The 22,374-nt window shown below is 40.3% G+C and overlaps 1 protein-coding gene across 8 annotated transcripts in view; it reads left to right on the top strand.

Moving 5' to 3' along the window:
• Positions 1-722: 722 nt before the first annotated feature.
• Positions 723-22,374, top strand: part of SLC43A3 (solute carrier family 43 member 3) — a 43,092-nt gene continuing 21,440 nt past the window's right edge. Inside the window, exons 1-3 of one of the 8 annotated variants that reach the window (XM_081938695.1) lie at positions 723-842; positions 19,516-19,745; positions 20,881-21,010. In XM_081938695.1, the coding sequence (XP_081794821.1) occupies positions 19,559-19,745; positions 20,881-21,010 (317 nt within the window). In that variant the 5' untranslated portion in view covers positions 723-842; positions 19,516-19,558. The other 7 variants (XM_081938692.1, XM_081938698.1, XM_081938691.1 and 4 more) reach the window with 7 other exon arrangements.

Genomic DNA, 22,374 nt, shown 5'->3' on the forward strand with positions numbered 1-22,374 from the left:
TATGTATACTCTTTGCAGGCAGCCGGTCATTTGCATCCCTTTTTTAGAGGGTCGTTGAAGAGGGGTGTGTTACCCTGAAGAGCAAGGGTTGAACATTGCTGCCCTTGGAAATTTTAGTCAAATTATGCCTGGAATAAACGGGATTGAAAGAATGAGGTAAGTTTTGACTCCTCTGCATTCCGTGAGGAAAACTTGGGGATTTAATTCTGCTTCATACACTTTGGCCTAAACGTAGTTTTTTTTTTTAGATGCGTCTCCTCTAAAAAAAAGTGGGGGACTCAAAGGAGTCTAAGGGACCAGGGCAAAGCCGCGGCACTCCCGCTCCAAGGAGGTCGTCGGAAGGAGCCCGGGCGTGTCAGCCGTGACGTCACGAGAGCCCCTTGGCGCCCCTTCGCCCTTAAGAGTCAACGGAGGACCCTGGGAGAGGCGCGCGGGGAAGGGCTGCAAATCCCTCTGCCTCTGCGACGACCCCGGAGGTAGGAAGAATGAGTCTCCCCGAAACGAACCCCCGGGCTTCCTTCGAGGGACGCGCATTCGTGCAACTCCCCTAAGCGTCGCCTGGGAGGGCGGTGGCGTCGAGGCGGGGAGGCGGAGATGGGCGCCCAATCGGAAAGAGTCCCCCGAGGGAGCCGAGGGGCGGTGCTGAGGCGCACCGGCTGCCTGTCAAAAGGGATAAAAACAACCTGCAGGGGGAATCCGCGTCTCCGACCGACCGGCTTTTCCTTTTCCTTCCGTGGTCCAGTTTTACCCCCCCCCCCGGCCCCCTTCTCTCTTGCCGGCGACCTGCGCTCCACTTTTGAGGAGGACGGAATGGCAATGGATCCTTGACCTTTAGTAAGCAGGTACGTCTCGGAGGTGATGGCGCCCCTAAAGAAAAAAAAGTGGGTGAAGTATAGGGGAGCCTAAGTTTCACAAGCCAGCCTTGTTCATCTTTCGCCGTCAACGCCGGCGAAGAAGAGTTTGGTGGGTTTACTTTAAAGCCTTAAGGTGCTTTTTATTCCATAAGTTACCAGCCGCAAAAGGATATGCCATTAAGCAGTTGCTCCTTTTTAAGGTGCGGAAGAGTCTTGACGATGCAAGGATGAAATTGAAACTGAAACCTTTGGGCTATGCCAGTTGCTTTGGAGCAATTTTTGAGCGGGACATACCGCGAGGCATAAGTCCAGGGTCGCTAGAATTTGTGTGCTGACTTGCAACTCCTGTTCCTAATTTCACAGGAGAACTTTGGTGTGTGTATTTGAGAGAGAGAGAAAAAAAAACGATTCTCCCAAAATTATGGAAGTTGTTTTAAGACCTGAAGAGGTAATGTCAAAATAGATAGGCAAAAGGAGAGAGAAATAGTGTAGGTAGAAGAAGCCTAACCAAATAGATAATCCAGCCCAAATTGATCATTGACTGTACATTTGTTTCCTTCAAACTGAGAGATTATTTGATTAGGTTTTCCATTCCTGTTTTGGGAGGTATTATTAATATTGACATATATCCAAGTGTCAATCTGTACAAAATTAAAATAGTTTGCCCACCTCCCATTTCTTTTATCCTCTAAAAGAAAAGTTGAGAAATTGTGCTTTCCAATAAAGCTGGGAAATACTTACAGCTGAACTTTGGAGAAGTTGATACTTAAACTCTAGTAGCATTTTATGTAAGCATAAATGTGAAAATTGAATTTCTGGGATGTTATCAGAACAAATGTATATGCCTTAATACTGAGAAATTACTAGTGGATTTCTTCCACTGCTGCCTTTCCCTGAGACACACAGAGGTTTTGTTGCTGTGAAGTAAAAGTCATGGTGTACATTCTTTGTTTGATAATCTATATAAACCCAGCAAAGCTCACCAGCTGGAGACAAATGGGAGTTCATTTGTTTTTGAAGAGGTGAAATGTTCTCAGGGAGCGTTACTGCAAAAGGCAAGCGTACATTTTGCATTGTTTCCCTATCTGAGAGAAGCAAGAAAGGAAGGAAGAAAGTTACAGTGTAGAGCATATCGCAGGCAGTAAAGCATCTCTATCGCTCTTTTAGATGGACAGTCTTTGTGGTGTTGACTGCCTGACTTTGGTGTGACTTGCCAGTGACCTGTGTTTTGCACTGGCAAGTCACTGGTGGGATGGGGCAGGGTTGGGAGACCAACTTGCTTGATGAGAATTTGGGAGGGAGCAATGCTGGGAAGGGAACAACTAAGGAAGCCTTTAGAACACATAGTAGAGTCAGGTGTAGAAAACAACTAAAATGATGTGAAATGTATGAATACATTTAGGAACAGAATAATTTTTTACATGAGTTCAGCATTACATTGAAAAGTGCTGTTTATCCTTTTCTCTCTGAAGTCCTGTCCACTGTTTATGGTTCTGAAATTCTCTTAAAAGGGAGGGGAGAAACATGTGCTTCTGCCTTACTTTGCTGTGTTTTGAGGGCTGGTTCAAGGGTACCTCTGGCACAGTCATCTGCTTCTCTTTGACTACTTCCGTCATTACTGAAGGTTTCATAAAGACTATATTTGTTTTGCTCAACTCAGAAAACACCTTCTTGAATAGAGTCATTTGATTGAATAGAGTCATTTGATTGTTATTTGATTGTACGTCGCCCCGAGTCCCTTCGCGGAGAGGGCGCGACTGATAAATCGAATAAATAATAATAATAAAATAGTCTTTATTTCCATGATCCAGGGGGTTATAGATGTGGCTATAGCACCAGAATGGATTTTTATTCTTTCAGCCAAATACTCAGGATCAGGTTCCAAGCTAATGTAAATTAATATTTTATGTAAGTGAGACCACAGCTTGGGTAAATATATATATATATATTTCCCTACAGTAATCCTTTCACCAAGGTGGAATTGGTTCTGGTCCATGTATACCGGTATTAGAATGATTGTTGTACCCATTCCTATTCCTCTAGATATCTTTTGCTTCAGGTGCCAGGTGTTAAACAGACATGTGTTTCAGGGGCCAAACCAACTTTCCCTTTGCAAAGGGAAAGTCCCCCCCCCACACACACACTTAAGGATTCACTAAGATATTGGTGGAACCACAGGCATCCTTCAAATAGGCTGTGCTTGTACCCTTAAGCCATTCTACCCACAATGATTTTATATGTCTTTTAAAATACCTTCAGGTCAAGATGCTATTTTATCTATTTATATCCCTCCCTTTTATTACTTTTTCAAATAACTCAAGGTAACAAACATATCTAGTAAACTTTCCTCCTCTTATTTTCCCTACAACATCAACTCTGTGAGGTGAGTTGGGGTGAGAGTATAGCTATAAATGATAATTGCTTCTCCCCTTCACTTATTTTTGCTAGAAACAAATTAGCCATCATTACAAAGAGTGATAGAAGAGAATGGACTATATTATTTAATCAATAGAACACTGACTAAATGTATCCACTTGGCTTTTATTGATTTTATTCTTACCTCAGCCAGTAGCATCCCATATTCTCTTGGGCATCCTCAGTCTTCCCTGAGCTTTGCTGCATCTTCTCCCTTCAGGACCTCCCCATCCCCCCCTATTGTTAAACCCTTGGAATTCATCCGTTGATTGTGCCATTTTGACTATACAGCCACCTTAGGAAAATCAGTTCACTGGTACACAATGTGTATAACAAAGACATGTACCTACAAAGTGCTCAGAGTAATCCTACTGGAAGACCTCATTCCATGTTTCTCCTGGGCATTATTTGGCCACCTTTCCATTGTTTCACCTGGGCATTCCTCTGTGTATTCATAATAGAACTCTTATTCGCTTTGTAGAAGAGTGCATGCAAAAAGAAAAAGAAAATAGATAGGATTTCTGAAGAAGGGAAAATTCTAGTAAGTACAGCTTAATGTGTGGCGGGAGAACAAAATGTATGCCTTTGATTTCCTTTTTCTATTTGAAATAAAAAGGCTGACTTTACTGTATATTGTGAAAGTACAGCTTTTATGGAACATTTTGGTATTGTTTGAAAAATGCAAGGGTCTCATGTTTAGAAAATGTATTTTTCCCCACTTTTTCAAGGTCTTTACTGCAGATAGAAACAAAAATAAACTTCAACCTGAGATGGTTCAAGAAGCAGATTTTTTTTCCTAAAGAGGATTAATGCTTATTTATCATATGGATTTGAGCTCTGACCTTATTGAATAGGAATAAATTTGCATTCAAGTCCTTCTTATAGTGTTTAAATAGGATGGTGCAAAATTATAAAGAGATTTGCAAAAATATTCCATGACAGCTAAATACAACTGAAGCTCATACTTCAGTACACTTCTACTCCATTCCCACTGTAAATATATTTCACTCCAAATCACATCATTTGAGCACTTTGAGAAGACCCATTCCAGTATACCCAGACTCTCAGAGAATGGAAACTGTCCATTGTGCAACCTGCTACTGTGATAATGCTTCAAACAGAAGCCTAGATGGATAATCTATGTAGTAAGAACACTGCTCATAATTTCTGTTCGGTCTGTGATGTATTGCTTCAAAAGATAAAGGTAAAGTTTTCCCCTGTCCAATCATTTCCAATTCTATGGGGCAGTGCTCATCTCCATTTCTTCACCGATGGAGCCAGTGTTGTTCAAATACATTTGGGTGGGCATGTGACCAGCATGACTATATGCCAGGGCACATGGAATACTGTTACCTTCCCACCAAAGTGGTACCTATTTATGTACTTGCATTTGCATGGTTTCAATTTGTGGAGAAATGACCAGGATCCATTTGCACAAAGGAGAACATAATTAATAGCAATAAGCTTAGAATAGGTAGCCCTGTCAATTGTCTCATGGCTTAGAAAAAAGATCATGCCAGGAGGGCAAAATAATTCTTGCCTAGGCAGTGTGAATGTGAGCTCAATGAGCTAATGCCCATTTCCTACAGGTGCTTAAAGCAGGAATGCTTTTGGATGGAAAAGGACAAAGTGGGGATAATTAGAAGTCTATCTATTCCATGGAGCAATAATCTAGCAAAGTGGCTTCAAGAGAATATCTTCAGCACTTTCCAGGTATCTTAAGCTATGACAATGGTTGTCCAGTCTCTTCTTAAAAACCTCCAGTGTTGGAGCTCCCACAAAACTTCATTTCCTCCCAGGTGTCATATCAAAGACTTCCAGCTGTATCCCCTGGAACTTGATGAAGGAATTCTAAGATAACACATTCATGATGTTTTTGTTCAGTTGCCATTGCAGGATTGGCAAGAAGGAATCCATATTCTTCTGCTGATACTCAGCCTCAACTATGTCTACCCAGCTGTTTAAAAAGGCCAAGGGACTCTCTTTTTTTAGATTTTTATCATCCCTATTTTCATACACAACTCAAGGTGGTGAATATACAAATACTCCTTCCTCCCTGTTTTCCCTACATCAACAATAACAATCCTGTGAGGGGGTGTGGGGTTGGGCTAACAGAGAGTGACTGGCTCAAAGTCACCCAGCTAGCTTTCATGCCTAAAGGGGGACTAGAAACCACCATTTTCTGGTTTCTAGGCCTACACCTTAATCACTAACTAAACTGGCTTTTGTGTTTCCGTTTCTGTCATGTGTTTTCAACTGTGCTAAGCTGTAGCAGTATGGCTTACACTTTTAGTTTAACAAGTTATATAAATCCAATCCCTGTGATTTGTAAGCCAACACTGATACTTAGTAGTGGTATTGTAGTGGTGAGTCCAACCAGTTGTGTCTTACCCAGTACACCTTAGTGTAGAGCGTGTCAAGTTTTTCAATTTCTCATTTCAAATATTAGGGGTGCTCAAAAATTGTGACATGCCTTGGGGAGTGTAAAGATATTTTGATTACTTTAATATAATTTAGATGTGTTTGGTAAGTAATTGCATAAATATCATAAATTTTAAACATTTTGTTTGTTTCATTTGTTAACCCAATCATATCTGTTGTTCTAATTATGTAATGGGGCAAAGGCTCCCTTCCCCTTAGGACTGTTGTCAAGATGTAAACCCTACTTTTCTTATAGGTAGGACACATTAGACAAGCCAGTGAACTTAATAGAAACCCCATCTAAGCTTGAAATGAAGGTTTAAATCCTAGATAACCCTTGATCTGTCTAAGGTTGCCTGATGGTCAGAAAAGCCCATTAGGGCATATTAACCATTGTATAAGAATTGTATAATTGCGTAAAAGAGGAAATTTGAACCATTTTAATATCATGTAGTATCTGATCCAAATAATATGGCATAACATATGGCTTGTATAGAAACAACCAATTGTAGTTTATTCAATAACCCATGTCTAAGTGTGACTTGTGATTCTTGTCATTCTCAGTATTTAATTTCCTTACTGCTGCCTCTAAATCAAGGCCAACTGAAATCTATGGGATTTAAATTAAATGCATAAAACTGGCTCACAGTTTAACAATGTGATTTAAGTTATAGGGCCGTCAGTTGTTGTTCTTCATTAAGTATTTCTGGATTTCATTCACTTTCCTGGGCTTGAATTACCTGCTTTGTTAAATCAGAGCCTCTAACAACTGCTTAGCAATTAGACTGTTGATCAAAGGTATTTGGCTCAATATACATATGTCCATGGTGTTCCTGTGCTACATTTTTGCAGCTTTTACTTTGTGAATGATTAACTTCATACACATGAAGCAAAAAGCAAGTGTATTCATCAGCTTGGATTTCCTTTTAAACATTTATATTGGTTCTAGGACTTGGGAAAAGATGCTTTCAATCTTAATCCTCTTTCCTGATGCGACAGATTGCTGGAGGACTGCTTCTCCATCATGCCCACTGGGCCTGCCGAAGCTTATTATGATATTATTCATTTGTTCCTTCAGAGATTTATCCTATATGTCATTTAAAACCAAGAGATAAAAGCTTTATCTTATTACTTTTAAAGGTAGAACAATCGTGAATGCATGGAAAATATATTGGAAAGCTACTATTCTTCCTCGTTTTCCTTTGGGAGTTTGGTACCAGCATCATTCTTGTACACCTTTTCAGTAGGAATAGCTGAGAATTTCAGGCACTTTAAAAATTTGAACAAAAGGTACTTATGACAGAGCCTAGAATTTTCAGTCATCACAGCATATTTGCAGTGACATAATTGCAATCCGGGTATTTAGCAACCAGCCCAGATTCTAGCTAGGGGTGAAATCCAGCAGGTTCTGACAGGTTCTGGAGAACCGGTAGCGGAAATTTTGAGTAGTTTGGAGAACCAATAAATTCCACCTCTGGCTGGCACCAGAGTGGGATGGGAATGGAGATTTTGCAGTATTTTTCCCCTGCTACGCCCACCAAGCCACACCACACCCACCAAGCCACGCCCACAGAACCGGTAGTAAAAAAAGTTGAAATTCACCACTGATTCTAGCCTAACTGTTGCAGTGTCCTACAGTCATGTGATCACGATTTCTGATCTTCTCTGAAGATTTTCCACAGAGTCAGTGGGGAGATTGGCAGGAAGTCTCAAGTTGCAGGCACATGAGAGTCTTGCTTAAGGACCTGCATAGTCCTCATTTAATGAAAGCAACTGGACTGCCAGAATTGCCAATAATAAATGACACAGTCATGTGAGATTGTCTTTTACAACCATATTCTGGCACAAATTAGCAGAATTAAGCAAGAACTACCTGCACCTTTTTTATGTATACAAAATGTTAAAGAAAATTGATTTTAAAAATTAAAGAAAGCAGCTAATTATTCTTGAACAGAAATAGACCTATTTTCCCCACAGTTCTCATATTTATACAGTTATAATTATAATATAATCTAAGAAAAAACAAAATGTTAGATTTTTGTGATCTTTAATGGACTGACAAAACAAAATAAGAATCTAAATATAGTAATGTAAAAGAGTAAGCCCCTCCAATGTTTGAAATATTTCTAGAGGAAATACTCATTTTCTACTGCCTAACAGGGTGTATCTTCCTGAGAATGGATGTTACCTTAAAAACAGTCCTATTCTTGTTTCAGGTACCCAGATAAACTTCTAGAAGTTGATATTTACATTGGATTAACAATTCATACAAGACAGCCTTCCCCAATTTCTCCAAATCCAGATGTATGAACTCCAGCTTTCTGAATTCCCCAGCTTGGCTACTGCTAGGAGTTCTGAGAGTTGAGAGCTGGTCTGGAGTGCTAATATAGGAGATGTTACATGAAGTTTCTTCCTGTCAGGATTTTGATGATAAATAAAACTGAAACACACACTGTGAGTAGCATATCACCTATTCTTACCTGGCAATTTATTAAACAAGTCTTTTAAGTCCTGCTATTGGTAAGAGAAATTGTGATTTTTTAAAAAAACATTTCAGGGATTTAGAAGCTGCTTGACTCCAAAATAACCTTGAGTGACTTACTAATAATGAGGAAATAATAAAGAAAACAAAAAAGGAAAAACCCTCTGACTAAATAAGTCCACTCTAACAAAAACATCACCCACAGGGCTAGAAGCTTTATATATAACCCTCTGCTATAGTCGGCATGTCTCCTTCTAACTAACTTTGCAGAGGTGGTATAATGATCACATTTGGAAGTCGATTTATCTTGTACATCTTGGAAGAAAGATAGAGGATAAATATAATAACAAATAGTATGCCTAAACAACTGTCAGCGAGGCTTTTTTGATGTTGTATTGCTGCTGAACAAATTAACCCTGTTGAATGCATAGATCCCAAGGGGGCGGGTTAGACAGAGGAATGAGTGCATGTTATATGCAAGAGGATAGTTGGGTCTTTCTACATATGAAAGATCACCTATTTCTAGCTTTAATACATTATAAGGAATAGAAATTCAGATGTAAACCTGAGTAGCTATAATTTAGACTGACTCTTTGAGCAGGGAAAGAAACCTCCCCCTGAATGGAAGAATACAGTATAAAGGTAGAATTCCTTGAGGAAACTGACAAAGGATTGTCCCAAATATGTTGCCAAAGTGGATTTAGTGTTGCAGTCAAGGAACAGTTTCCTTACAGTGAAGGAAATCAGTTATCCTGAAAGAATGTCAACACTAGGTCATAGTTAATCTTTAGTGGGGAAATGCAACTATTGGGATAATTAAATGGACCTTTCACAAGCCTTTGTAGTAATATGCCTCTATTAAGAATCCATTACGGGTGCTGAATAAACAGATGAAAGGGGCAAAGTCTTGTCAGGGATTTAAAAGGCTTTTAAACTGTAAGTACTGTGACTAAGTTCAGAATCATGCAGGCAGTGAAGCTCTATGGAAGCAAAAGTTGGACTTTGAAGAAGCAGGATAGAAAGAATATTAACACTTTTGAATTCTGATGAGGGAGAAGATTCCTGAGAATAACATGATTAACCAAGAGAATGAACAAATGGATCATCAACCCAGAGTTCTCATTTGAAGCAAAAATTACCCAGTTCAAATTATCATATTTTGGAGACCTAGCTCCCTAGAGAAGATTATAATACAGACAAAGGTGCACGGAAAGAGAAAAACAGGATAACCAGCAGAAAAATCGATGTGTTCAATTACAGCAGTGATGAGTGAACAGTTGGAAGAACTAAAGGACCATGTTAGGAACAAATCATCTTTATAAAATACCTATTTATGTGACCTCTAAGACTCAACACTGACTTGATCAACAACGTTAAACCAAATTACAAAATAAAGAAGAAGTTGCTTATAGTTTGGAATAATAGAAGTCCCCAGCCTGGAAATCAAACAGTGCTAACAGAGTTCTGGACATGGAGATTTTTGGTTTAAGACATTTTACCTGGAGGTGCCTAAATATGGTCCTGCAACCTCATCTTGATGGAAATACAGCATGAATTCTATTGAGTCTCTGAGAGTCCTACCCACTCTGATCTGGACTAATCCCTGCAATTTTTTAGAGGAGTAACTGGGGATCTCTGCCATTCCAGAGATTGTGGAAAGCAGCTGATGATTCAGTTTCTTAGTAGGAGGCCATGCTGTTTGGAAAACCCGATGACTTGCAGTAAGTCATGCCTCTAATCTTCTGGCTTTCAAGAAAGTCTTGTTCTACAGCAGGGATATCAAATTCGATTTTGTTTGACCTTGGAAGGCAGGGTGGGGGTGGCCAGCTATATGTCACTCATGTCAGGGGTGCTTGTGGTGGCCCGAGAGCTCTGCCAGAGAAAATGAGCTATTTCCAGGATGGTCCTGTGGGTCAGATCTAAGCACCCCCCCAGGTTGGATCTGGTCCCCGGGCCTTGAGTTTGACACCCCTGTTCTACAGAGAATAGATTATACTAGGCTTTTTCTGGGAACAGTCAGATGACATGGAGCATAGATTATTACTGAGTCCTTGTCAGAGTGGGTGGTCAACAAATAATTGTATACGTACATACATAAATACATACATACATACATAGTCTGTTTCCCCGAAAATAAGACCTATCCAGAAAATAAGACCTACCATGTTTTTACACTGGCCCACGTGGCCACTAGCCTACTTCTTCTGCTTTCTCCTGACCTCAATGGAGCAGGAGACTGAACGATGTGCTGATGCCATGGCCGTGATACGAGGCAGGTGTAGGTGGATTGGCTGCAGGGGCCATGAGGTAAGTCAGTGCAGGGTGTGTGGGGCAGCTCCACCCCCTGCCTCACCTTGTGAAAAGACACCCTCCAAAAATAAGCCCTAGTGCTTATTTTGGGTCACAAAAGAAAATAAGACCCAGTCTTATTTTCGGGGAAACACGGGTGCATGCATGAATTCATACATATCTATATACATACATCTCCAGCTCTGAAAAAGTGCTGCTGGTGGTTTTTTTTTCTTTTTTCTTTAGTAAAACATGTGAGTTTGTTCTGGTTTAGGTTAATTTAGACATGTTGCAAGAGGTAACTTTCTTTACTAGACGAATACTATGGGATCAGGATTTATGGTTTTGATGACCAGATAAAAGGCATTATCGAAAAGAGTCGTGAGGTAACATTAGGGAGAGAGGTCAATTTATAATTATAACTGCTGTAAAGAAGATTGAAAGCCACTTCTTTTTCCTTTCTTCTCTTTTTTTCTGCTATTCTTTTCCTTAATGCGTTTTAGCCTCTTTCATTTTTTTCTTTTGTTCTTTTTTGCCCTTTTTAAATTTATTTTAGTTTATTCTTCTATTTAAAATTCTGTATAAGTAGTACTATAGGAACTGATTAGCTTTTCTCTGTTCTTTTTTCTAGAATGTACAGTGTGTGTGTGTGTGTGTGTGTGTGTGTGTGCGCGTGTGTCCATGATTTGTGCACTGTTATCATACTCTGTAGAATTACAGGAATGTGTGTAGTTCCTGTGCAATATTGAGGGAAGAGTAAATTTTTGGCAAGAAGGTGTCGGAGGCAATGTTTCATAGCTGGCTGGCTATACGTTTTATGTAATGAAATAAATTCACCTTGAATATGAAATTTGACTTCTCAGAAATCTTGAATGTCAGTTTCTCTAGCCTATGAGATTTAATTATTGAACTTTATTATGTTTGTGTTCATTAAAGACAACACTGAATATTGCAGATAGCACAATTGCATACAGTCTTACAAATAAATGTCTTTTTTTTAAGGGAGGAGTTGTTCTGTGACAATTTATAGCAGCATTTGAACATTACAGGTTTCATTGGTTTTGACATCAAGGCATGAAAAATTAACTGGTAGTCATTTCCTTATAGACTAAAAAGTAGGTTCTTCTTCCTCTTTGCCTAGGCTAGTTCAATTTCTCCTTAACCAACAATATATTCAGCAAGATGGGTTGACCATATAAAGCATTTCTGGATATATAGTTCATTACCTTTATGAAATTGAACATTTATTTGTCTCAACTATATTTTTCAAGATGTCAGCCTCAATAACATGACCAGGTTATCATTTGAATCGTAAAGCATTCTGTCTCCATTTTTTTATACTTAATACTGCTTTGGTATAAAACCTCTAAAAATTTCCCAGATAGTGTGGCCATGGAAGGATGATGGGGATTGCTGTCACAAAACAAAATTCTGAACTACAATTTTCATTGTACAAAATCTCTGTTAAAATACAGCTTAGTTTCTGAGGAAGTAAACAATGGAAACTTTGTGAGTTTCTTTAGAAAAGATAGATATTTTTTTAAAAAATATTTCCCCCATAGATGGAGTTACTCTTACAGGTAGTCCTCAACTTACCACAATTGAGCCCAGCATGTGACACGGCGAATTTGACACCCATGCCTTAAACCATCTCATAGTAAAATAACTATGCTGTGTAATACCTCCTATAACAAATGGGAAACATTTGTTAATTTTGCCCCATTTTACGACCTTTCTTGCCACAGTTGTTAAAGTGAATCACTGCAGTTGATAAGTTAGTAATCCAATTGTTAAGTGAATCTGGCTTCCCCATTGACTTTCCTTGTCAGAAGGTCACAAAAGATGATCACGGGACACAGCAACCTTTTTTTTGAAGATGGGAACTACATCAGCTCTTTCCCCGTCCTCTGATAGTTCTCCAGTACTCCAGTATCTTTGAAAGATATGGGTTCAGTAGTTGCAAGATCACATCTGCCAGCTCCTTCGGAATCCTGGAGTGTACAATAATACAATAATAATACAATACAATACAATAGTAGAGTTGGAAGGGACCTTGGAGGTCTTCTAGTCCAACCCCCTGCCTAGGCAGGAAACCCCACACGACTTCAGATAAATGGCTATCCAACATCTTCTTAAAGACTTCCAGTGTTGGGGCATTCACAACTTCTGGAGGCAAGCTGTCCACTGATTAATTGTTCTAACTGTCAGGAAGTTTCTCCTCAATTCTAAGTTGCTTCTCTCCTTGATTAGTTTCCACCCATTGCTTCTTGTTCTACCCTCAGGTGCCTTGGAGAATAGTTTGACTCCCTCTTCTTTGTGGCAACCCCTGAGATATTGGAACACTGCTATCATGTCTCCCGTAGTCCTTCTTTCTCTTAAACTAAACATACCCAGTTTCTGCAACCGCTCTTCATATGTTTTAGTCTCCAGTCCCCTAATCATCTTTGTTGCTCTTCTCTGCACTCTTTCTAGAGTCTCCACATCTTTTTTACATCGTGGCAACCAGAACTGAATGCAGTATTCCAAGTGTGGCCTTACCAAGGCATTATAAAGTGGTATTAACACTTCACGTGATCTTGATTCTATCCCTCTGTTGATGCAGCCTAGAACTGTGTTGGCTTTTTGGGCAGCTGCAATTCATCTGGTCCTGGTGATTCATCTGGTCCTGGTGATTGGAAGTTCTGTAATTAAAAGCTGCTTTGAATTTTTAGGGAAAGGAGATTTGTGGTCTCTGGATATCTGTATTAGGCCGAATTGCGATTTTTGTAAACGTGATGCTTTGCATAGACTACAATTAGCTGCCCTTTAGTAAACGGTGATTTACAGATTCTGCTATGTCAAACATACAGTGGCTTGGTATGATGCATGTAGCTAGTCACAGTCTGGCAGGTGTGCCTACATAGACAATTCCTCAAAGGTGTCTTGTTCCTGACTTTAAATGGAAGTACTCTATAATTACAATTATTTATTTGTCAGTGCACAACATACATACAATGAGATTGGTTGAGCTTCCTTAGGGCACCTCCCCCACCCCCAACACAATACAACTCACAGTGAAAACAGAAAATCCCTAACCCAATAAATCATATTAACAAACACCCAGTCCTATTGCATCAATGTGAACATGTTACATGTTGCGCCGGCCCTGCACGTCCATCATACTATGTAGTTATGATGTCATTTCGCGTTCAGGAGTCTGACAGCCCCCGGATAAAAACTTTTCTTCAGCCTGTTTGTGCGACTGGCTATGCTTCTAAATCTCCTTCCTGATGGTAGGAGGGTAAAGAAGCGCTGACCAGGGTGTGAGTCATCCCTGACGATTTTCCTCATTCTTCTAAAGTGGTGATCCCTAGCGATCTCATCTAGTGATATTAGGAGACAGCTCATAATGTTTTGTGCTGGGCTCACCACCCTCTGTAATGTTTTTTCTATCCGTGCTGTCAAACCGGTATGCCACACTGTGATCCAGTAAGTGAGAACACTTTCTATTGTTGACCGGTAAAAGGAGATGATCAGTTGTTTTTCCACCCTGTTTTTACGCAAGATGGGTAAGCCTAGGATTTGACCTTGCCTTTAGTCATTGCACATACCTTCTGTGTGGATACTCTCACTACTGCAGACTGGTTACTATGTTCTTCTTGAGGATATAACAAGAAAGCAAAGACGTATGGGTAAGATTATAATGCAGAGGCAGTAGACTTTTAGGAAATTATTGCAAACAGGTTTATCATTATAGTAAGCAGAAATTTGAGTTAAGGCATCAGGTTTAGAGTGTAAGATCTAGTTTTGTTAGACACAAATCCAGCTGGGTGATCTGGGGCCAATCACTTTTTCTCAACCCTAGGAAGCAGGAAATGGCAAATCACTTCTAGAAAACCTGGCCAAATATACCTGAAGGGACTTGTCCAGATAATTTCTGAGAATTGGACATGGCTGAATGGAAGAAAAAAAGGAGAACTTTATGCTCCCTTCCAATATATGGTGTTCTATTTTCAAATCCAAATAGAAATAATACATGTCAAAAGGATGATTGTCCTAACTTGCAGCTGTATGAAGTAGAACGTTTAGTCCTCTAAGACATTCTAGACATTTTTAACAATACCTACCTTTAAACGGTAAACTGCAAATAGTCATTCAGCAATAATTAAGCAATTATTCATTACCTAACCTCTGGTTGAATACTACAAAAGGTTGAGCTCTGGGAGAGGTTCTTTTTTGCCTCCAAATAACTTCTGATCACCTCCCATTGGATTGTGGGTCCCCTGCCTCTGTTTTTATTTTGCTTAGCCTGGAGACTGTGATAAGGGACAGTGAGGTGCCAGCCGTTCCTTCTTGCTTGCTTGGACCAGGAAGAAGAACTTTTTATAGTGCAAATATTAGAGATGCAGGCTGAGGAAAAAGGAAAAATGTAGGTACATGTGCTCTTTTTAATATGGGAAGATGTGGCCCTTGCATAGCAAAAGTATAAAATGTCTTAGGAGTAAAATTTCCATGTAGTATATACCTCTATGTGTGGCAGTGATCTTTAGATGTGAGAACATTTGTGGCAGTGATCTTTTAATGTGAGAACAGGAGTGGAGAGACCCTGTCCTTAGTCCTACTTGAGAAATGTTAGTTGATACCTCTTTCTAAAGAGCACCTGTAGCACTTTGTGACTAGATAGACCCAGGTGTGAAATGCTACCGGTTCAGATCTGTTCACCCAAACCGGTAGTAAAAATGCTACTGGTTTGCCCGAACCGGTAGTAAAAAAAATGAAACCGTTTCAGGCAAACCGGTTTTTCTGATGATCAGCTGTACCTTCCTGCTTTCTAGCTAATCTAAATTGCGTGGCACAGTGGATTCCCCCCCCCCCCTTGCTGCTCGCTTACCTTACCTTTTTGATGCTCTGTGCATGCACGGGAGGTCCTGCGCAAGCACTCACATTGCTACTGAACCGGTAGCAAAGGTAAGTGGATTTCACCCCTGGATAGACCCTGCTGCTGACAACAGTTGTGAGACTGTAAGCCCTTCTTTGTTTGAAGCTAAATATCCAAGTTTTCATATTTCTGACCCAAACAGCAGAACAGTGTCTGGTTCATGATAACATCGAATGCATCATGATTTCATTATACTCATGAATTTGTTTCACCTGCATGACGATTCCATGATGTGTGTGGTCTCCCTTGCCCTCTACTGTGGGAATCAATGCAGAGGGAAGGCGTTTTCAAAACAAGATCCTGGTTCACAAGATTCTAGGTAGATGATGCATCCACCAGTTTTCATCCCTTTCCCACGTCTGAACACCACATTCTAAATCATAGCTGAGAAAACCAGCAGAACTCCAGGGAGTCTTTCCACACAATGCTTGGAGGAGAAGGAGGACATGAAGGAGAAGAAGACAGTTCAACAGCTTAAAGAAATGCTTGCAATCCTCACATACCCCATATCCACTTTGTCATATCTACCTGTAGCAAAATGAATGTATGTAAGTCTGCTCCTGAGGATATTAGCGAGAATGGCATGTGATATAACTTAGTACATTGAACTGGTACAGATGCCAAGGCATTAATGTGTGAAAATATTAAATGTCAGTATACCATGATGTTTCTAGTACTGTCTGCAGAATTGATATAGATTTCAACAACTCAGTTTCTTATGTTGCTTTATCCATTTCCTTCCTGTGAGAAGGGAGGAGACCCAAGGGAGGAGGCGTAATTTGTTCACTCTGTTGCACATGATAGTTAGATGTGGTCTGTTTCTGCTTTCTCCTACTGATGATTCTTCTGAGCCACACGGTCTTCATTTGGAAGAGATTTCTCTCTTGAGAAATCCATCTACCTCCCATATTCTTTCCAAGAGCATTTTATGGAGAACAAAACTCACCCCAGTGCTGAGGAGACTAGGTAGGTCAGAGATCGGTATGCTCTTCTCTTCATTTTTGGTGGTTGCACAGCCTAAAATAAGCTTGATATAGATACATTTTTGGAGAATTATGCAATTCTGAAAATAAATGTAGTGGAAGTAAGAAAGACCAGCGGCTATGAGGAATCAGGGGTTGAAAACAACTTAAATGTGAGTTAAGGGGATTGAAGACTCAATGGGTAGAGCAGATAATATTATGGAGGCATATCTGACGAAAGTGAAGATGATGCAGTTCTGCTGGGAATCGGGAACAGGCTGCCTACTAGGATGACCTCCAGACACCTTGGACTGCAGCTCACTTGTTTCCAGCTCTTCTCAAACTTCTCTCCAAAAGGGAACTGTTAAAATCAGCTGGGAAAAATAACCCAGGAAGCTTCAAGAACTTGTTCACTATTTTGTAACATTTTAACTACTCTGAATAAAGCTGTTGTAAGCTAGTATGGTGCAGTAGTTCAAAGCCCCAGGCTAGAAACTGGGAGAGTATGAGTTCTAATCCTGTCCTAGGCACAGAGATAGCTGGGTGACCAGGCAAGAACACACCAATCCTGAAAGTCTTGCTAAGAAAAGGGTGGGGACTTGTCCACGTAGCCTCTAGGAGCCAACAATAACGTAAAGGCGTGCATATGCACACATATTACTTTGTGTTTTGGATGACTGAGGAGGAGAGGAGACAAGATGTTTGCAATAGATCATAGTTTATAATGGACCATGCAGTTGCGAGGAAAAATATTCTGTACTTTTGAGACCCTTTTTAGCCTGTATATTTTTATGGAGGATTCCCTTTCTGCATTTTAACTTACTTTGCTTTCTTAGTGCTTTCTTTCTTTCTTTTTTAAGCCGACCTTAAAACAAAATGCAAAAAGGCCAGTTTGCTAGACAAGGGCTACTCTACTCTATAAAAAGGCCAGTTTGCTAGAGTATAGGTGGCTGGTTTCCTTGTTATGTTTCTGCAACACCACCTGGTGTGCTCACAGATTTTCATAGCAAAGGAAGTTTGACTCTTGCGTTTGTGGAATGGAGCAGATCCAGAGGGATGAAACTAGACTTCAGTCCCCTTCCAAGTGAGTGAGGGCGACGGGATGTTTGTTTACTAGCAAAGGCTCAGTGTGAGTGGTTAACGTTTTGATAGGGCTGCAAATTGAGCAGAACCCAGAAATGGCAGAACATTATTTTTAACATTTACCACCACCCACAGTTTAGAGGGAACAGGTTTTTATTAAAAAGAATGTGTGATTAATGATTCACAGGCAAAGATGCAGCTATTAGTTACGCAATACCGCATATTTGTATAATTTTAGCGGATACAAACAAAGAATTACATGCACATGGCCATGTAATGAAGCTATCCATATACAACCCATCACAATAACTGAAGACAAAATGGCTTCCATCTTATTGCATGCAGGGTTGAAGGATTGTGTAGTGATGAGCCTTCCATAAAAGATAAGAAAATGCTAGAAGCATAGAAAGTGAGGGGGGTACCTGGAGGCTCTGGCACATGACAAGCGGGAGGGTAGGTGATTGACAGAACATTGGTTGCCTTAATTTGAGCAGATGGCAGGATATGGCTCTGAATCTGGCAAGATGCTGGAGACAGTGCTTTCCTGTTTAGCAATGATCATCTGTATAATATAAGTGATGAAACTACACTGGCATGGCTTCTTACTTTCATTCTTCTTCCCTTTTCTGGGTTAGTATAAATACGATATGTTCCTCGGGGAAATATTGGGGCGGAAAGAGCAAGTGATAAATAGACAAGGTTAAAATTACATCTTTCTTTGCTTGAACCAATAGGGAAGGATGGGTGTTAAAAACTTAGGAGAATTAACTCTTCCATTCCTAAGTAAAACTTCTCCAACTTTCCATGCCAGTGTAGTTTCCTTCTCCGTTTAAGTTTTGATAAAGGCTTTGATAATTGGCAGTAGGGATGCTTTTTTTTGCTGAGTTTAAAGGATTTGTAGTAGCAAACTAGTTTGATCAGTCTTGTGAAATTTCATTTGAAAAGGTGAAAAGTTTCCTGCATGCCCCAGCCTGGGAACGATTGCTAGCCAGTCAGATATTATTTAGGGAGTGTCTGTCCAAAAAGTAGCTACTGCTGTCATTCTGTCACTGCCTGGACTTCACTTAAAACAAAGACATGAGAAACATGGTCAGCGTTCTTGGGAGGCTGTCAAGAGATGCCTAGCAACTCTACCAATTTTGCTGTCAAAAAGCAATTATACATTCCAGTGCAGAGGCAACGGAGTCATCTCAGTGTTGGATGAAAGGTTTCAATTGTTACCATAGTATTGTTACCAATTGGGAAATGTATGTGTAGCGCTAACCCTTGTAAGGGCCACTGGAGTCTGGGTTCTCCTGGCCCTCTTCATATGGTTGCCAGTCCACCCTGGTCCCTCTCTGATGCACCTCTACTTGCCAGGGTCACGTGATGGGCTGGTGGTCAGCCTCCTCTCAGCAGGCAGGTCCCGTGATGGAGTGGTATTCAGCTGGCTGGTTGGACCTTCTTCCTCTTTCTTCACTCTCTCTTGAACTGCCTGCTGGGCTCTCCTTCCACAGCTTCTGCTCCTTCATTGTTTCCTCTGCTTGCCTCCTTTTACTCAAACCCTTCTCCCCCTCAGGTTTGCCTCACAGAAACTTCTGCAATCCTATACTCTTCCCTCCCTTAGTCTCGCTACACAGAAGCCTCTGCTATCCCTTATCTCCCCTTTTTCTCTTGGTCTCCACCTCCTCTCCCCCAGCTTCCTGCTCTTTTCCTTCTTCTTTCTTTTTTCTCCCAGCCAAGCCCACTCCTTCCTTCTTTTACGCTCCTCCCCTTCCTCCCAAACCCTCCTTTTATTCCCTCCTCCTCCCTGCTACACATGAATGGTTGAGTATCTTTATTTTAGTTCCAGGGTTTTATGTTTGACTAGTTCATCCATTGCACTAAACCATAATGTTACTACTAACTTTTGTTTAGGGTGAGGTGTATATTCAGTGCCATGGCCTGTCTGCTATTATTTCTGGCTCAGAGTTAAGTGAGCCAGGCATTGTGGCTTATTCAAGAAACCCTGGTTAATGAATGAAACTCTGGCTATGTAATGAAATAAGAGCTTAGAATGAAATAGGGGACTAATCATTCCATTAATTATTCTTTTTTCCCTTTACCTGCCAGATTAGAAAAGACAGAGAAAGGGAAGGAAAGTATTCCTGAAGCCATGGGGTCTCAGAAGTCGGGAAGAGCCAAACGTCTGGCTACATTCATCACAGGCCTGGTGGAGTGCATGTGCTTTGCAGGTGTCATTTTCGGGTGGACATCGCTGGTCTATGTCCTCAAACAGTTGAAGTACTTTGACAACTTTTGCGAGTCAGCTGCCAATGCAACCACCAATCAAACAATGCAAGGTATGATCTGAGAAGACCGGAAGGGGAAGGTATTTTTTCCTTTGTTGCATTTACCAAAGGTTAAACTAGCAACTAGTTTCATAACAGCCGCATGGTAAGAACAGTAGCTACTTGCTACTCCCTCAAACCAAGTTCATCACCCTGAACTAGGCCCTGTCAATTGCTTGAACCTTTAAAAAACATTCCACCAGTGCAAAACTGAAGATGGTTATCAACCCTATGGCCCATCCCAATATGTGGCCCGTGGGCTTACGTTCTGCTTGATGCTTACTAAAGTCTTCTCACTGAATTTAATAATAGCAGCAGTTGGCTTAGTGGTGCCATTATGAAAGGTAAAAAGATTTTGAATATTTATTTATTTATTTTATTTATTATTAGCGTTTATATACCGCCCCCTCTCCCGAAAGGGACTCGGGGCGGTGTACAGTCCGTATTAAAATACAACAGATTAAAACGTAGAAATAGCTATATAAATACATGTATAAGAGGAGGGTAAAATATGCCAAACTGTACAGCTAATAAATAAATCAATACAAAAGTTTAAAATATCAAGTTAAATTTAAAACAATATCCCTCTAAAAACCAGTAAGAATGTGTATGCCAGGAGGTAGACGTTAAAATTATGCCAAACCAGCCAGTCGGAACAGGTGTGTCTTCAGTTTCTGTCGGAAGGAGCGGAGGTCAGTAGTGGTTCTAATATCGGGGGGGAGGTCATTCCAGAGGGTTGGGCCCATCACAGAGAAGGCCCTACTCCTTGGTGTCGCCTGTTGGCATTGCCTCGTGGACGGCACCAGGAGAAGGCCCTCCCTGTGAGAGCGGATTGGCCGCAGGGATGTATGTGGGAGGATGCGATCCCGCAGGTAACTAGGTCCTGTGCCATGGAGCGCTTTAAAGATGGTGATCAGAACCTTGAAACGCACCCGAAAGACATATGAAACTTTCAAGTCTCCTTGCATCACTTATTCCAGAAGAGAACTGCTGGCTATTAAAAATACAGAGTTGATGGGGTTGACTAGGGAAACCTGGAGAATGAAAAGCCAAATATATCAGTATGGAGGATAAGACATAGTAAACATCTGCTTGTGGTTTTATGTGGCATTAAGGATTACACTTACATTTCCTCACTAATTTACAGGCTGTGCTGCTCAGGATGAACAGTTCTCCCTCATCTTCACCATTGGCTCCTTCATGAACAACTTCATGACCTTCCCTACTGGCTACATCTTTGACCACTTTGGCACCACAGTAGCCCGTCTGATTGCCATGTAAGTGTTGGGTACACAACACACTCACTCCCTGCCTTTTTCTCTCAGAGATACCTGATGCCAGAGAACCAGAGTGGAATTTCTGGAGCACCTTTATCTTTAATAATTGCATAATAAGAACTTGGCAGATTCTTTGATCAGATGAGAACCTGCTGAATCTTCCTATTATGCAACACTTAATCCCCAGGTCTGAAAGCTTTTCTTTTGATAGGGAGAGCTTAGGCTAGAGAAGGACAACTCTGAGACTGTTAACAATAGTCATATGCTTGCATGTGTGTCGTTCTTGGGGCAGCACCAGTTTCCTTCTCTCAATTTGCTGCTGATAATAATAATAATAATAATAATAATAATAATAATAATAATAATAATAATAAAAACAACAACAACAACAACAACAAACTAATAATAACTACAAAAAACCACCCTACTTGGAACAGCTTATATCCTTCAATGTTACCTTAACAGTTCCTAGGTCCTTGGTTAGGACTCGAGCTGTTGAGTTACCAACCAGCCCCAAAGGCTGTGAATCTCACCAAAGATTAACATAATAATAATAATAATAATAATAATAATAATAATAATAATAAGTAGTATCATCATCATCATCATCATCATCATCATCATCATCATCATCGACAACCCAAACTGCTGACTTTGCAATAACAAAGTTGAAGCTGTTTCACATTTAAGATGTGAACGCAGCAAAATCGCACAAACTGATTACAAAGCTAGACATGACCGAGTTGCTAAATTAATCCACTAGTCATTATGTAAAAAATATGATTTACCTGTATCCAAACATGGGAACATAAAGTGGAAAAAGTTATGGAAAATGAGAAGGTGAAGATCTTGTGGGACTTTCGAATACAAACGGATCATCATTTGGAGCACAACATGCCAGATATCATGGTTGTAGAGGGGCGAAGTGTTCAGTTTATTGAGATCGCTGTTCCTGGAGATGCCAGAGTTGAAGAAAAAGAACTAGAAAAAATAATGAAATATCGTGACCTGGCCATCAAACTTACACGGCTATGGATGAAGCATGTAATAGTGATACCCATTGTCATCGGGGCACTTGGTACCATGTCCAAGAATTTTACAAGATGCATCAACAAATTGCAGCTTCTTGCAATAACACCAGTGGAACTGCAAAAAACTGTGCTACTCGGAACATCGTATATTTTAAGAAGGTACTTGGTTGATACCTAGGATGCTGGAGCAATCCATTTCAACCATTAGCACCAGTCACTGGTATTTGTAATACATTTTTGAATGTTCAGTTGGCTGAGTTTCATATTTAATGAATAATGTATATAACAATAACAATAACAACAACAACAACAACAATAATGATGATGATGATG

Source organism: Natrix helvetica (assembly GCF_964273705.1).
Source record: "Natrix helvetica genome assembly, chromosome: 1".
Taxonomy (NCBI): Eukaryota; Metazoa; Chordata; class Lepidosauria; order Squamata; family Natricidae; genus Natrix; species Natrix helvetica.